This window comes from Herpailurus yagouaroundi, unplaced genomic scaffold, assembly GCF_014898765.1.
Source record: "Herpailurus yagouaroundi ecotype Mexico unplaced genomic scaffold, PumYag 200, whole genome shotgun sequence".
Classification (NCBI taxonomy): domain Eukaryota; kingdom Metazoa; phylum Chordata; class Mammalia; order Carnivora; family Felidae; genus Herpailurus; species Herpailurus yagouaroundi.
In genome coordinates, this window is record NW_024412431.1 from 335929 (window position 1) to 353761 (window position 17833).

Consider the following 17833-nt stretch of genomic DNA (forward strand, 5'->3'; position numbering starts at 1 on the left):
TGTCCAGGATCCAGGCCACACAGAGTTCAGCCAGGATGTGTCTGTGAATCCTTAATAGACAAGATAGAGAAACATGGCCTCATCAGCATCTTCAACTCCTTTTAATCTCTTCCCTCCCCACCCCACCCCCCGCCCCCGGGAATCACCAACCGAGTGGGCAGAAACTCATTCCGTGGATATTGCACACACTCGCCGTGGGTCAGACATACCTGAAGCAGGAAGGGAATCTCAAGCATTCGTAGATCTCACTAGCCTCCAAGGATGGGCAGAAGAGGAAACACAACATACAGTTGTACAGTGCCCTAAACTTTGGCCCCCAAGTTACCCTTGAGCGTGACAGACATAACCCGAGGGGCCCATGGAGACCCCAGGGGGGAGGTGGCACTAAAGTTCTTGTAGCCGCAGCTCCCTGGAGCCCCACGGAAGTCTGCCAGCTGCCCATCGGCTCGCAGAGGTCAGAGGCCACACCTGTGGTCCCAGAGCCCAGCACAGGAGCGTGATCGACATGACTCGGGTGAATGTTCTAGATGTTTGTGCAAGGTTCCCCTGGCAAACTCTTCAGTCTGGAGCACCGTTTCTCTCCTCCGGTTCCTACTGGACACATAGTGGGAGCTCAAAAATATATTTCTTGGAAAAAAAATATGTATTTGATGAAGAAATGATTCATAGTCAGTTCCAAGACTCATCATATATAAATAGCATGGGCCAAAAAAAAAAAAAAAAAAAGAGGCGGGGGAGGGAGGGGCAGACCAGGACAAAGGGAAGGAATTTTAAAGGCCAAGAGGACATTTTCCCTGAGGAAAGCACCTACTCTGGGGCTGGGAACATGAGAGCTTTCTAAAAAAGAAAGGAAGTTGAACACGTTCTGCCTATAAAGTGCTAGGCACACGGTAAGTGAGATGTAATCTTCTCAAGCTATCTTCTACCGCGCCAGCTACCTCCAAGCCGAGGGAGGGAAGCAGGAGGGCAGGAGGGGCTTCCGAGCAGCTCCCCCAGGGGTAAGAGCAAGGTCAGAGGTCGAAGGTGTGCAAGAAGCAGGTTTTGACTCTAGAGAAGTAGGGATGAGCTTTAGAGGAAGTGAGTGCTCCATCCCTGGAGGTATTCAAATAGACACTGGATGAGCAGCCATCAAGAGACTCCAGGGGTCCCTCCTGATAGGGCAATTCTATGAATTGCTTTAGGAAGATTCTTCTCTGGGCTTTTCCAGCTGGGGCTGGAAGGTTAAAGGGGGCCTGAGTGACCCAAGGGTGGCCAGCCCCCGCTCCCCTGAGTCCATAGGGCCTGGGCGAGCTGGTCCCAGATACCTCAGACACCGACCAGGTGGCCCTGTCAGGAGGAAGCACCAAGCCACCTACATCTCCCAGCAGTGGGGTGCCACACAGCCACCCCCATTCCTTCTTCCCTCTCCCTTAAGCTTTTTAAAATATCCCTCTGGTCAGTCAGGACCAGAGTTTCACTAAAGGCCTTTGTGCAGGATTAGCCACAGCTTGTGTGGTCCCTTTGCGTTGGACGTTGGCTCCTGTACACGCTCAGGCTCCACCGTCCCAGCTGTGGGCACTGGCTGGGGAGAGACAGGCTGGTGCCGCTTCCTCCAGGCAGCCCTCCTTCCTGCCTCCCCAGGACACTCTTGGGAGATGTGAGTCTCTGAGCCAAGACCAAAGGCGTTGTTGGGTGTCTCCCACCTGTCTGTGCCCAAGGGCAGTGGCTGAGCCAGCAGCACATTCCTCGGAGGGGCAGTGCCGGCCAAGCTGTGCCCAGCAGGATGGGAGGCTCGCCGGGCCCTTGTTCTCTGCTCCCACTGGAAGGCGGAGCACAGGGCAGGGGTGGGCTGACCCTGCCCAGTCCTGGCCTGGAAGCAGAACCAAGGAGGCAGCAGGTAGAGAGGGGCTGGGCAGTGACGGGCGAGTCCCCCACGCTGCCCGGTATAGGAGCAGTGCTCTCAGCTGGCACACATTTGTGACCGTGACAAACCCAGGGTGGCCAAGAAGGGCCCAGCCCCTGAGGCTTCTGGGGAGAGGGGTGGGGTGCCTGAGGCCCAATGACCCAGAGCTAGCTGGCCAAGGGCATGCAGGACTCAGAGACCGCATCCGCCCGGAGGAGGGCCCCCCCACCCAGTTCTCCCCACAGTCGGAGTTGGGGGCTTTTTATCTAACTGAGTGAGAAACTGAGGCGGGAAGGTTTCATGAGCTGTGGGGCTCCAGGGTCCCTGGGAGACCTTCCCCGCAGAATGGTCCCTTCTCCTGTCCAGCTGGGAGTGTGCGTGCTCAGCGGCCATGGGCAGCCAGGGAGAGAGAAGAAATGGACTCCCACCCCTCCCCCAATATTGCTGACATGTTCCGATGCTTCAAGACCCTGACCCAAGACACAAGGGGAAGCCATCTGAACTGGGTAAGTCTGGCTCCCAAACTAGCTGCTAAGTAAGCCCCTAAGACACAAGGCTTCAGACATCCTGAGACATTACCTCCTTCTTGAGCATGGCCCTCAGTAGGTGCAACCCCAAACCCCCACCACTACCTCCGGAATCGGAATCCCAAAGCCGGGAGGGTGTCCTCACACTGGCCACTAAGCTGAGCACAGAGGGAGGGTTCAAAGATCATGAGTGGGCGGGTGAGGGGACGGGGAAATTGTGAGAGAGAATGAGTGAATGAATGAATGAATGAATGGTGGATGGAAGTCAGGGAGGGGGGAGGGAGTAAGGGAAGGAAGGGAGGGAGGAGAGTGGGAGGAGGGAGGGAGGAGGGAAAGGGACTACCCAAAGCACATACTTCAGGCAGGATGGGAACCACGTATGATCCGAGTTGAAACCCTGTCCCCTCCTCCAGACCTGGACACTGAGAAGTGGACCCCCTCTGTGGCCTCGCCCAGTGCTGGGAGCTGAGTCAGGGGCAAGCCACTCATCTTCCCCCGCACAAACCCATGCTCAGTCCCAAAATCCCCTTGCAGGCCAGCCCTGCCCCCCGGGGAGCCCTCAGAGGGGACCCCGGCCATCCGCCCGCCCTGGAGGCACTCTGCCCGAGGCTTGGGACTTGATGCGCAGTTTGTGGGGCAGGGAGGGCTGACCCTCGGAGTCATTCCCTGGGACAGGATAGACCACCCCGGGAGGCAGCTCCATCGGGTCAGCAGAGGGTGTGAGCAACACATCTGAGGGCCCCGAAGCCTGGTAACCAGTGGGCATGGGTGACCACAGCCTCCAGAAGGGCCTGAGCTCCGGTCTGGTCCCCCCATGCCCATCCAGGAGGTGACAACTGAATAAGGCAGCTGGGAGGGCAGCCTGCAAGGCCATGTCCATTCTCTTGGGGGCAGGGGGCGCAGGGTCCTGCGGGCACCTGGGGGAGGTGGCCAGACCAGTCCACCTGTGGGCCACCAGACAGCCCCCGCATCCCGGAACCCCAGTGTCCAGGGCGCATGGCCTCAAAAAGCAGCCACGGGAGCCAGAGAGGGAGGGGAGGGGGTCGGCCCTAGAGCAGGGGTCCCCAGTCCAGGGGGCCTCCCACAGCATGGCCTGCAGGGGCAGGGCCCGGGAGCCAGCGACGGAGGGCAAAAGGCCAAAGCGATGCCTCAGTGTCCACAGCTCAGCCCTGAGCAGAGCGTTTTCCTCCAGCAGCAGGGCTAGCCTGCCCTCGAGGGCCGCGTCATTGAGACGCCGCTTTTCCCGGGACCTCTTGGCGGCTTCGTTGTTCTTCCTCCGCTTCTCCCAGTAAACTGTGTCCTTCTTCTCTTCCGGCATGAACTCCCGCTGCCTCCGGATGGCCGGACCCCTGCCGCGTGCTCCCCGCAGGGTCTTGCTGCAACCCTGAGATACAACTGGCAGGCTGGAGAGACCCACGTCCATGGCTGCCTGGGGCACCTGGAACACAAGAGAGGGGTGTTGGACAGGAGGCAGGAGGCTGACCAGGATGACCCTCCCTCTAATTTATCCTGTGACCCCACCATCACAGACAGGTAAGGGCGCAGGTGGAGTGGGAGCGGGGAGGGTGGGGGGTGACCAGGATGGAGGCGGAGAGGGATGTAATGGAGAGGAACAGGAGAGGAGCTGGTGGGACCATTGGGTGTCTGGCAGAGGAGTGGGGGAGGCTTCCAGAGAGGCCGCTTGGCCGGGGAAAGCTTAGGAGCAGACCACGGTCTTCACGGAGAGCCGGTGGGGCACTGACCGTGTCCTTAGAGGATGCAGGCTCTTTCCCCGGGGTTCTTACCGCTGAGAAGTCAGCTGAGAAGCCTAGAGCTCAGTCTGGTCTGAGCTCCAGGTTAAGATCCTTGGAGACCCAGAGGGAGAATGAAAGAGAGCTGAACCTGGAAAGGGAGAATGTGTGTCCATGGAGTTAAACTGAGTCAGGCTGGGTTCAAAAAATAAGCCAGTAGTCATCTGAATTGTGCCTAGGCTATGTCCCAAGACCTCCTCGATACATGGCCAGAATTTCGCATCTGCCCATCCATCCATCCGCCTACCCACACATTCATAAGATGATCGATCCATCTATGCACTCACTCAACTGTCCATTTGTCCATCCCTCTACCCACCTACTCAACCATCTATCCATTTATCCCCTCAAGCACCCACCCACCATCTGATTTGTCCATCCCTCTGCTCACTCCAACACTCCATCTATCCCCCATCCGACTACAGAATCATCTCCACATCTGCCACTCACACACCCACCCATCCACTCCCTGTCCATTCATTCACCGATAGAGTCATTTTTTTTATAATATTGCACCTACAGGTAACAATAGAAAAAAAAATTGGACTCTATAAAAATGTTTACATTTTGTGCATCAAAAGATACCACCCTCAAAGTAAAAAGATAGCTCACAGAGTGGGAGGAAATATTTGCAAATCATAGATCTGATAAGGGATTAATATCCCAGAACATACAGAGAACTCCTACAACTTAGCAACAACAACAAGATAAAAATAAAAATAACCCAATTCAGAAATGGTCACGGGGCTTGAACAGACATTTCTCAAAAGAAGATACGCTGCTGGTCCACAAGCACGTGAAAAGAGGCTCAACAGCGCTAATCATTAAAGGAAACGCAAATCAAAACTACAGCGAGATATCGCCTCACATCCACCCGGACGGCTACCATTAAAACAAACCAAAACAGGGGCGCCTGGGTGGCGCAGTCCGTTAAGCGTCCGACTTCAGCCAGGTCACGATCTCGCGGTCCGTGAGTTCGAGCCCCGCGTCGGGCTCTGGGCTGACGGCTCGGAGCCTGGAGCCTGTTTCCGATCCTGTGTCTCCCTCTCTCTCTGCCCCTCCCCCGTTCATGCTCTGTCTCTCTCTGTCCCAAAAATAAATAAACGTTGAAAAAAAAAATTTTTTTTAAACAAACCAAAACAGAAAATAGCAAGTGTTGACCGGGAGGTAAAGAAATTACAACTCTCGCGAACTGTGGGCAGGAATGTAAAACGGTGCAGCCGCTGTGGAAAACAGTATGGCGTTTCCTCCAAAAAATTAAACATAGAACTACCCTGTGATCGAGCAACTCCACTTCTGGGCATGCACCCAGAAAAATTGGAAGCAGGGTCTCAAAGAGATAGCCACACACCTATGTTCACAGCAGCAGCAGCATTCACGATGGCTAAGAAGCGGAAACAGCCCAAGTGTCCATGAACAGATGAACAGAGGAGCAAAATGTGGTCCAGCCATACAATGGAATATGATTCAGCCTTTATTTTTTAAAAAAAAAAAATTTTTTTTCAACGTTTATTTATTTTGGGGACAGAGAGACAGAGCATGAATGGGGGAGGGGCAGAGAGAGAGAAGGAGACACAGAATCGGAAACAGGCCCCAGGCTCTGAGCCATCAGCCCAGAGCCCGACACGGGGCTCGAACTCACGCACCGCAAGATCGTGACCTGGCTGAAGTCGGACGCTTAACCGACTGCGCCACCCAGGCGCCCCTGATTCAGCCTTTAAAAGGGAGGAGAGTCTAACACCTGCTGCAACACGGATGAGCTTTGAAGGTGTGAGGCTCAGCGAAACGAGCCAGTCACAAAAAGACAAATGGTCTACGATGCCCTCATAAGAGGTACTTACAATAGTCAAAATTTCAAAGACAGAAAATAGCATGGTGGGTGCCGGGGGCCAAGGGAGAGGAAAATGCGGAGTTATGCTTTCATGTTATGTAAAAAGAGAGTTATCTTCTCTTTTACAAGATGAAAACAGTATGGGGATGAGTGGTGCGGGAGGTAGCACAACTGTGTGAGTGTGTTTAATATTCTTGAACCATACACTTAAAAATGATTAAGACAGGGGCGCCTGGGCGGCTCAGTCAGGTGAGTGTCTGACTCCTGATTTCGGCTCAGGTCAGGATCCCAGGGTCGTGGGATCGAGCCCCACTGTGGGTTCCGCACTGAGTGTGGGGCCTGCTTGGGATTCTTTCTCTGTCTCTGAAAATTTTTTTTAAATGGTTAAAACAATAAATGTTATTTTATGTGTATTTTTAATTTTTAATAATAAAAATTTTTTAATAATACTAATGTAACTTTACTGAACGCCAGCCATCTTGCCATCCACATATCCATTCACCGGTCCCCCTTCATCCACCCGCAACACGGCCGTTCCCTCAACCATCCAGTAAGCATCCCTCCGTGTACCAGTCAGCCACCCACAAATCCATTGATTCATCTGTGTGCCCAAGACATGGGGTTTCTGCCTGAGAAGTCAAAGCAGGCTCCAAGAAAGAGTGGCCATTGAGAGCTGGCATCCTTGTCCAGAGAACCCATGACTAACCTTCACGAGGGCGGGTATGTGTCTTTTTTTGTCTACAATTGTAACCCTGGTACCTAATGTTGTGCTTGTAGACTGTAAGTGGTAAATAAACATTAATGAAAGAAAGAATGAATGAATGAATGAACAAATGAACGAACAGGTGAATCAAAACAGAACTTTGTTCACAGAAAATATTTGGCCCTCCCTCCTGCTGAACTGCCAGCCCCAAATCATGAAGCCAACCACATTTCCCTTTTTGCTTTGGCCACCAGGAAACTCAGTATTCAGTTTGAAGATAAGCTATAATAGCCTTCTTGATTGGGAAAGCCATTTTCTTCTGCAGTGTTATTATTTGAATTTAGTCTTTTGCTCTGTGCTAGCAGCTCTTGGCCTTAGTGTCTGGCTGCATAAGATCATTGAGATCAAAAGACAACACTCTTCAAAACTCTGACCATGATTCTACATCCATGTTTCCCAAAGTATGTTGTCAGGAACCCCAGTGTCGAGGGTGCACTGCCCAAAAAAAGAGAAAAAAATACAATACATTTGAGAAATGCTGTATATCCTACACCCTACCTGAGAATCTTAATGATTCTCAGGAGCACCTGGGTGGCTCAATCAGTTAAGCGTCCAACTTCGGCTCAGCTCATGATCTTGTGGTTCATGAGTTTGAGACCCACATTGGGCTCTGTGCTGACAGCTCAGAGCCTGGAGCCTCTTTCGGATTCTGTGTCTCCCTCTCTCTCTGCCCCTCCCCTGCTCACACTCTGTCTCTCTTTCTCTCCAAAATAGATAAACATTTAAAAGATTGTTAAAGGCTCTGAGAAGTCTTGCAAAAAAAAAAAATTTTTTTTTAACTTTGTTTGACTTAGAGCTTCTCAAACTCACAAAATATCTACTTTACAAAACACCTTGGGATGCAAATTCATTCATTCATTCATTCATTCATTCATACAGCACTGTGCCAGGTCCTAAGCTGGTTACCAGAGGAAAATCAAACAACCCTGTGCCTTCACAAAGCCCCCAGTCACATGGTAAAGGTAAGTGACATATAATGGAAAACACAGGGCCAGAGAGGGTCTGCTATCTGCCCAAGTCACACAGTAAGTTAGCGGCAGGATGAGGATTTGAATGCCATCTGTCTAATGCGTGGGTCCTTTCTGCTTACAGGTCTGAGGGGCTGCTATGTTTGTAGTCATGGCTGGGCTTCGAACAAAAGGCTTTGCGGGGCCCTGCAGTCACCTGAGTGGGCAAGAACCCCTAGTCACCAGAGGGACTCCAGTACCACTGCCTGGGACCCCCTCTGAGAACTGGTTACGAGGGGGACACCAGCACCGAGGCCCAAGACCCCCTGTGAGGCCCAACGGGCATCTGGGGCCACCTGGCCACCGGCCCACCTGCTGCAGCAGGTGGCCCATGCCGGCCCGTGTCGCACGGGCTGGAGAAGCGCCTGCAAACCGTGGACCCTGCTGCACAGGACCCGGGTGGGGGGCCCTGGGTTTGCACCTGCCTCATCCTCACGCCTGCTCCTGGCGGTCAGACCACCTATCACATCCTTGTCCAGGAGGCCACGTTCCCTGGCCCCTTTCAGCCGTCTGAGGCCAGCACACGCTCTGGCAGGAGTGCATCGTCCTGCTTACAGAGAAGGAAACCGAGGCTCGGGAGCTCCCGCGGCTGGCCTGGGGGTGTTGGCAATTTCACAAGTCGGCCTGATTTTCCCTCCCGTCCTTTCCTCCCAGCACGGTGACTGCCACCACCACCCCCCCAGCCCCACAGCCACTGCTGACACCCCTGCCCCCTCACCCCACCCCCCACCACTTCCCTGTCCACACGTGCACGCACCCCCTCCGCTCTCCTCGCAGCGCCGGCCGCAGCCCAGGCGTCTCCTATCCCCCCTGAGTCCACACCCGCCTGCACCCCGGTCCCTCCAAACCCACCAGCAGCCCAGAGGAGTCTTTTTCAAAACCCCACTGACCCTCAGGTTAGAAACCTCTGGGGTGTGCTTATGAAAGCACACAAAATGATCCCTGAAAACAGTGCTCTTGTGCAGCTCAGGTCCCCCCCCCCCCTTCTCCACCCTGGGGCCGGGGAGCGAACGGAGGCAGACGCTGCACGAATGGGTTTTGGAATGAACCAGTGAATGCGTGAGTATTTGAACCAGGTAATGAGTGACCTGAAAATGTATGAGTGAGCAAGCAGACGGAGAAATACCCCAGGGGCAGGGCCCTGAGAGTGGGGTACGGTAAGCCTCAGTGAATCCTCTCTCCCCCCCAGAGGGCTGGGCCTGGGCCTTCCACTGCCCAGATGGCTCATCTGAGACCCAACCAACGTGAGCCCCCAGACAGGCTCTCGCTCAGGGTCCTTTGTCCCACCAGCCAGAGCATCCTGCCGCCACCGACCTGGCCCTGTCGGGGGCAGGGGGTGGGGGGGCCTCAGAGGGGGTCCTGAGCACCATTCCAACTTCAAGGATACTCACAGGAGCCCAGGAGTTGATGTGCGCCAGCATGGAGCACATCCCAAGGCCCTGGGGCCAGCGCCCGTGGGCACCATCCCGGTTCAGGGAGAGAGGACGGAACTGGGGGGAGGGGAGGGGGGGGACGGGGGCAGGCAAACCCAGGGATGACTGGAGCAGGGGCCAGACAGGCTGGAAAGGAAGCAGACGAAGACCGGGGATCCTCCAAGGAAAAGTCAAAACCAGCAGATGCCCAAGAGAGAAGACAGCGTGGGCTGGCAGTCAGAGCCAGCCAGTGGGCTATGAGAGGGCAAGTGCCTCTGTGCAGCTCCCTTCCTGAGTCCCTCCTCCTCCCTGTGGCTTGGCCTGAGCTCCCCCTAACCACCGACCCCCACCTCCACAGGAACCCAAAGGGAGATGGGGCAGCAGATAGCTCAGCTGCCTGAATTTATTTAGAGAAGACACAGCGAGGGCTGGGCTGAACCTTCCTGTGGTCACCGGGGAAGCACTAATGGAAGGCAGTGGGTCAGGGGCACTCGTGCGCAACAGCCTGAGGCAGCGGCGAGCAAGGAAACAGGAAAGGGGTCTCCCCCAGAGATGGCCCAGGCCAGTTCCACCCCAGCCCCAGCAGCCTGCACAGCTTCCCTGACAGTGGCCGTCAAAGCCCGGCTTGGTTTTCTGGAGTGACGGGGAGCTCATTCACTGTTAACTTAAGCTGCTGTCGGGCTGGGTGAGCTCTCACCATCCGGGTTTCCCTGCAACAGAACCAACAGCCACCTTTACTAGACCTTTTCCCTTAGAATTCATTCTCTCTGGGGCGCCTGGGTGGCACAGTCGGTTAAGCGTCCGACTTCAGCCAGGTCACGATCTCGCGGTGAGTTCGAGCCCCGCGTCGGGCTCTGGGCTGATGGCTCAGAGCCTGGAGCCTGTTTCCGATTCTGTGTCTCCCTCTCTCTCTGCCCCTCCCCCGTTCATGCTCTGTCTCTCTCTGTCCCAAAAAAAATAAATAAATAAACGTTGAAAAAAAAATTTAAAATAAAAAAGAATTCATTCTCTCTGTTGGTGAAACACCCCTCCTCCCTTTGGCCCCTAGATTCTCTGAGAATTGGACAGATCGATGTTCACATCCCCCTAGCCCCTCCTCGGGTCTGCTTTCCACGGAAAGCAGTCGTGTTTGGTGAGTGCCTACGAGGTGCCAGGCGCAAAGAACGCCTCGCCTTGTACTTAACCGCCGTTCCAAGCTCCAAGAAGAAAGTTCGGTCATTACCCTCACTTGACGGATGAAAAGAGGCCCTGAGGAGTCAGGTGACTGACGACCTGCCTGAGTCAGCGAGGCCAGAATGCAGGCAATGGCCTCCGGGTCCACGCCTTCTGAACACAGCAGGTTAGCCTTCCTGGCCTTTCCCGCTCTTTCCACCGAGGACACATTTTTTAGTTCATTCAGCACCTCTGACGGCTAGAGATCAGTACCCACAGAGGAAAAAAGGGCCCAGAAACTGCACAGCTAACAACGGGGCGGGACTTAGATGAGCATACACGCCACCAGGATCCTACAAAGGACGGACAGAGCTAAGACCTTAAACCCGCTTGAACTGGGTTCAAATCCTCCTTCTTAGCTAAGCACGTTTGGGCAAGTCACATCACCTCTATGAGCTTCCGATGCCTCAACTAAAATGAGGATAATAGGGGCGCCTGGGGGGCTCAGTCGGTTAAGCATCCGACTTCGGCTCAGGTCATGATCTCGCAGTTTGTGGGTTCGAGCCCCACATCGGGCTCCGTGCTGACAGCTCAGAGCCTGGAGCCTGCTTTGGACTCTGTGTCTCCCTCTCTCTCTGCCCCTGCTCGTGCTCTGTCGCTCTCAAAAATAATAAAAACATTAAAAAAAAATAAAACAAAATGAGGATAATAGCAGTACCTAGTTCATTGGTCATGTAAAGAATAAATCCCCGGGGCGCCTGGGTGGCGCAGTCGGTTAAGCGTCCGACTTCAGCCAGGTCACGATCTCGCGGTCCGGGAGTTCCAGCCCCGCGTCAGGCTCTGGGCTGATGGCTCAGAGCCTGGAGCCTGTTTCCGATTCTGTGTCTCCCTCTCTCTCTGCCCCTCCCCCGTTCATGCTCTGTCTCTCTCTGTCCCCAAAATAAATTAAAAAAACGTTGAAAGAAAAAAAAAATTTTTTAAAGAATAAATCCCAGATATCCTGGTGTTAAAAGCCGATACGTAATAATAGTTAACAATCCATGCAGCCACTTTTTATTTGATGGTGGTATTAGAACCCTCTCCCACTAGGTTTCTGCCACCCTGCTCCCACGATTATTTGTGTCGAAAATACCTCTGAGAACCCTCAGAGACCACTCAACACCCTGTATCGGTTTACAGATGACAAAATCGGACTTCCTTTCAAGATGGAGCACCAAGTACACATTGAGACCTTCCCATTCCTCCCCTAGACACTTAGAAATGACAGGAAATTGTTAACTTGAATGAGGGACCAAAGAAGAAGTGCCCTATGACAAGGGTGTGCCCACCCTTGTACGTACAGGGCTGCCTAATATAGGAGATCAAGAGCGCACATTCTCAAAAGACTCTGAGCAAGGAGAAATATCCTGAAGAGATGAATTCACAACCACTTCATGAAGTTCTCACATACTCTCCCACTGGAAGAATTTACATCAGAGGAAATAGAGATTACTGGTGCGATGTGAAAGGAGTTGTGCAATGAATAGATTGAGGAACTCCGAAAGACAAAGGATGGAATGATAGCCATTAAACAAGAACAGGAGGTTATAGAACAAAAACAGGTTGATTTTTTTTTATCTTTATTTATTTTTGAGAGACAGAGAGAGAGAGAGCATGAGTGGGATAGGGGCAGAGTGAGAGAGGGATACAGAATCCGAAGCAGGCTCCAGGCTCTGAGCTGTCAGCACAGAGCCCGACATGGGGCTTGAACCCACGAGCCGTGAGATCATGACCTGAGCCGAAGTCGGAGGCTCAACCGACTGAGCCACCCAGGCGCCCCAAAACAGGTTGATTTTTTAAAATCAATGAGAGCTCTGATATGAAAAATATAGTTGCTAGGGACGCCTGGGTGGCTCAATCGGTTAAGCATCCGACTTCGGCTCAGGTGATGATCTCGTGGTTCGTGAGTTTGAGCCCCGTGTTGGGCTCTGTGCGGACAGCTCGGAGCCTGGAGCCTGCTTCGGATTCTGTGTCTCCCTCTCTCTCTCTCTGCCCCTCCCCTGCTCTCTCTCTCTCTCTCTCTCTCTCTCTCTCAAAACTGAATAAACTTAGAAAAAAAATTTAAATAAAAAGAAAAATATAGTTGCTAAAACACTTCAGAAATGAGTTGCCTGATTGAAGGAGAAAACAAGACCCAGAACTGGGAAGGGACTGACCAAGGTCACATGGGATTTTAAAGGCAAATGGTACCAGAACACAGAACCCAGATTTTAGAAGATCAGAACTAAGGTCAAACTCAGGAGCTGAGTCCTGGGGCCATTTATGGAAACTCTTTTTGAGGGTGTTCTGCGATTCATTCCCCCACTTTCTTTTTTTTTCCCCCCCTGTATCATAATACTGCTGCTGAGCTGAACTCTGCAGCTCCCCCCTAATGAAGAACGGAGTTTCCATCCCCTGACTGGTCTGGGTGGGACCATGGGTATGGAGAAATGGCCAGCTTTCTCCTCCAAAATTAGAATTTAATTGAACAGAATCTGAATGTGAAGAAAAGAGTTGACTAAAACTGAGAGTAAAGCTCCAATACTGACCATGGGATGCTGGACTGGCGACTTCACATCTCTGAGCCTCAGATTCCTCATCTATAAAATGGCTTTGACGGGTCCTGTCACATGCTGATGTTTTGAGAATAGAAAGTTGTATGCACAAGACATCTGGCATTCCAAGGTCTCCCATGGAACACCTTTCTGGGGCTCAACAACCCTCTTTTTTGAGCCCAAAGAAACCCCAGATGAGGACAAAGCTACAGTCACTCAGGCCACCAACACAGGAGAGAAATTTAAAACCTTGAAAGGACAGGGGCGCCTGGGTGGCGCAGTCGGTTAAGTGTCCGACTTCAGCCAGGTAACGATCTCGTGGTCCGTGAGTTCGAGCCCCGCGTCGGGCTCTGGGCTGATGGCTCGGAGCCTGGAGCCTGTTTCCGATTCTGTGTCTCCCTCTCTCTCTGCCCCTCCCCCGTTCATGCTCTGTCTCTCTCTGTCCCAAAAATAAATAAACGTTGAAAAAAAATTTTTTTAAACCTTGAAAGGACAAAAAAAAAAGGTGATAAAAAAAGATGAATCAAAGGAGAGAGGGTAGGCTGACTTACAAATCCCCCACCTACATGGTCATGGCAGCCCACAATTTTTCCCTTTACACCGTGTTATGGGGGGAACTAAAAATGACCACAAACTCTCCGGTGGGTATAAGCCTTCTTAACACTCACAGGCAAGAAGTGACATCTGTGTGGCCAATTCACATCTGGAAAAATTGTTCATCCCTTTCCCTTAACAAGAAAAATACTCATTCGTTTTCATCTACACAATGAGATACCATTTTTTTCTGGCTGAAATGGGCAAAGATTTAAAAACGATAAAACCCAATGCTAGCAAGGATGTGGTGAGATGGGCACTTGTGTACCCAGAAAGAGAAGGTGTAAGCTGCTTCCTGGCAGGGCAACTAAACGATCTGAAGCAGAGTTGGACTCCTACCCTGTTTGGGGGATAAAGATGTCACTTCTCCCCCACCTGGATCCCTGCTCCAAGCATCTCTCTATTCTGGCCTTAGCAGCCCCAACATCCCTCCTCCAACACACCATTCCAGCCACTTAGAACCTCTTTTGTTTCCCAGAAAGCTCTTCTTTCATTCATGCATGCTGTGCCTTCTGCCCGAAACATCTTCCACCTTCTCTCACCTCTTCCCCAGCCAAATCTGACTCATCCTTCAGGACTTAGCTTACGTGTTACCTCCTGCAGCAAGCCCACCACACTGACCCCTCTCCACTAGGCCAGGAGTCGCTCTGGGCTCCCAGGGTCCTGTGGATTTCCACCACCACCACAGTGATGACCCTGGGTGTGTCCCCCCCCCACCCCCCCACCGATCTGCAGATATTCACAAGTACTTGACAAATATAGAAGTGAAATATTTGGAGAAAAGGGTGTGCTCTGTGTGGTCTCAGAAGGTTGAGCCAAGACCACAGATTGGGGTGGGAGGGAGGGGGGTAGAGGTTCAGGCTGGAGCCAGTGTCTGAAATAATTTTCTAAGAAGTCCAGCTCACTAACACAGAAGAAGCTGCCTCAATAGGTGATGAGCTGCCCATCACAGGAGGTGTGCAAGCAAGGGGTTGGAAACCACTTCTCTTTCTTTGTGACTTCCCCATCCTTACCTGGCCAGAATTGGGGGGGGGGGGGGCTTGAAGGAGATGCCCTCTTCCCCAAGCGGTTCCATGGGGCTTTCTTGTGACTCAGAAAACTGCCCAGGGAGGACTATGGACCCGCAGAGACTATTCCCACGGAGCTGATACAGCCCAGCCCATTCCTCAGAAAGGCCACAGAGTCCCAAGACGCTACACTCTCACGGGGTTCAGGGAGCCCGATGGAGCCCCAGGGCCCTCTCACTCTGAGCAAACCCACGCCTCATAAAAGCCCCAGTGAAACCGACCTCTAAAACCGAGAGCCCTCTGCGGGAACTCAGATTTCAAGGGGAAAATGCAAGGCACTGTGGGATTGTGGCGAGCCCTACCCCTCCCCTGAGCCCCCTCCCAAGGCCCGGGAAGAGGCCGGAAGCCGTTGGTACCTCTGTGCCCAACCCACAAGCCCAGCTAGAGTCCCAGAGCGGGGACCAGACTGATAGGCAGGAAGGGGGTGGGCCAGGGGACAGGGTGTCTGCCATCCCTCCTGTGCTGGTGACACACAATGTGGCCTTAGACAAGGGCCAGCTGCTCTCTGAGCCTCAGTGTCTTCACTGTCAAATGGGTACAAGATTGGTGCCCGGGTTGGTTAAGTAACGTTGGTTACGTGCTTAGTCCCAAAACATAGTAGGTGTTTTGTTCTTCAACTCCATGAGCTTCAGGGAGGTCCCTGGGGCTCATGGGGGTCTGATCCGATGGCAGGACAGTGTCACATGAGTGTCAGCTCAGTGGAAATTGACCTCCTAAAACTGATGAGGCACAAAATTCATCTCGGCCCTGGGCCAGACGGATCCCTCAGGCTCTATCTCCCCGCTCTATCCAGCCCAAACCCCCCAAAATGCTTCAGATCCTTGGGGCCCAGGCAGGCCAGGGCCCCACTGTCTGGTGGAAATTTGAGGCCCCCTAATCAGCCTGGGGGTGGTGTCACCAGGAAGGGGTGAGGGCACCTGGCCCCAGTCACCACCCAGACCCAAGGGAAGGCACCCCAGAGGTGCCCTGTGTCCAGCCAAGCCCAGGACCCACCCAGCTCCTGCTTCCACTCAGGCCCCGGCCAGAAGGCTCTCTCTTCTGGGCACCTGTGTGCCCAAATCCAACCCCCCCCCACACACACACACAGGGGTCTAGACACCATCCAAGCCCACCAGGCCTTACCCACACATCCCATCAATCCTGCTCCAAGTCTCAAGGCTGTGGCTGCTCTCAGTCACTCTGCTCCAGCCACACGGGGTCTCCTCGCTGCTCTCCCAACACTGCAAGCATGGTCCTGCCTCAGGGCCTTTGCACGGGCTGTTCCCTCTACCTAGAATGCTGTTCCCCCAGATACTCACATATGGTACCTCCCTCACCATCTTTAGGTCTCTCCTCCCCTGCAAGGTCCGTCCTGACCCCTAGGCTAAATCACCACCCACCCACACACCCCATCCGTCTTCTCTCCTTCTTATCGGGCCTCGTGCTTATAGGGGGCGCTTACCACACTCCTTACTTTTTCAATAGTGACGATTGACTTGCTCCGTGTCCGTCTGCCACCAGAATGCTAGCCCCTGATGACAGGGCCCACTCCCCTCTGTGTACAAGGAGCTCCAGGGCCGCAGACTCCCTTCTGTGAAATGGGCCCAGGGGTGCCCTGAGAGAGTTTCCGGCTCTGCGAGCCCTGCCCTCCACCCCAGGGGTGGCTCTCCCTCCTCCATCTGCGGAACTGCACTCAAAGAAACATCCCACTTTCCCTGCCCCCACCCCATGGTTCCCGGAGACAGGCTGTGTCCCTGGGGCCTTCAGGGGGCAGGGCCTGGACCCTGTGACTTCTCTGGGTTCCCGAAACACCCACTGGCCTCATCCAAGCCCTTTCTGGGTGCCCAGCTCTGCCTGTGCTAAGCACTTTACAGACACTATCTGCCAGAGGCATCTCCTCACCACACAATCACATTATGCCACTTTCCAGCTCAACGTCCTCGGCAGATCAAGACCACACTCCCTTGCCCTACCCACAGGGCCTCCCACACAGTCCGGATGGGGCTGGTCCCCTCCATGCTCCAACCACTGGGACTCACCACAGGGCCTTTGCACCTGCAGGCCTGCTGCCTGGACCGCTCCGCCTCCCCTCTCCCAGTGTCCTCATTCTCATCCTTTGATTGCCAACTTCTCCAAGAAGCCCTCCCTGACTTGCCAGGAAAGAAGTCAGGGAGAAACAGTAGGTGTTTCTGCTTCTTAGCATTTATTATCCAAGTAAGTTTTAAAGTTTATTTATTTATTTTGAGAAGCGGGGAAGAGACAGAGAGGCAGAGGGGCAGAGCGGGGGGAAAGAGAGAATCCCAAGCAGGCTCCGCACGGTCAGTGCAGAGCCCCACGTGGGGCTTGGGGTTCCCCCAAACAACTTTACATTCATTTGTGTAACTTATTCACTAACATCTCTCTTTCTTGGGGCGCCTGGCTGGCTCAGTCGGTTAAGCGTTCGACTCTTGATGTCGGCTCAGGTCACAATCTCACGGTTCGTGGGTCCAAGCCCCACACGGGGCTCTGCACTCACTGTGCCAAACCTGCTTGGGATTCTCTGTCTCCCTCTGTCTCTGCCCCTCCCCCCACTCACTCTCTATTTCTCTCTCCCCAAAAATACATAAACGTTAAAAAAAATAATACCATCTCTCTTTCTCCAATGAGACCAAGGCCTGTTTCTTCCCCCAAGACATATCCCCACTCCAGGGCCTGGCACATAGTAGATGCTTGATAAATACTCATGAATGAGTATTGGGCCGAATCCCACTATCCCCCCAGGCTCCCATTCTACAGGTGAGGAGACTGAGGCTCGCTCCTGACTTCTCTTCTGCACAGCCTGCCCCCCCTCAGCCCCCCAGGCAGCCTCCTAACCCCCTCCTCCAGCTTTAGGGCAGTGGTTCAAAGCCAAGGGGACGTTTGTCAAAGTTTGGGGACACATTTGGCTGTCACAACTAGGGGGTGAATGCTACCGGCATCTCGTGGGTAGAGGCCAAGGATGCTGCTCACACCCTACAGTGACCAGCACAAAGGATTATCCAGCCTCAAATGTCAATGAGAAAGTCTGCTTCGGGAGAAGTGGCCACATCCTAGCCTGACTGATAAAGACTGGCCAGGCCTGGGCCCGGGGGCCATCTGATCAGAACCAGTGATAGATGTTAACAGTAGCTCCCCGGACAGATTTCACCTGGACCCAGCTGCCACTGTTTCAGCTGAAAGAAAAAGAGAGAGGAGAGGAGAGGAGGGGAGGGGAGGGGAGGGGAGGGGACGGGAGGGG

General features: G+C 53.5%; 1 protein-coding gene across 1 annotated transcript; it reads right to left on the reverse strand.

Annotated features, from left to right (window-relative positions):
• Window positions 1-2968: 2968 nt before the first annotated feature.
• Window positions 2969-3832, reverse strand: NFILZ (NFIL3 like basic leucine zipper). The gene has a single exon (XM_040449668.1). The coding sequence runs from the start codon at window positions 3830-3832 to the stop codon at window positions 2969-2971; it is 864 nt and encodes a 287-aa protein (XP_040305602.1).
• Between the last annotated feature and the right edge of the window lie 14001 nt (window positions 3833-17833).

Coding starts and splice junctions, on each gene's coding strand:
- NFILZ (XM_040449668.1), bottom strand. CDS start 3,832: ATGGACGTGGGTCTCTCCAGCCTGCCAGTTGTATCTCAGGGTTGCAGC.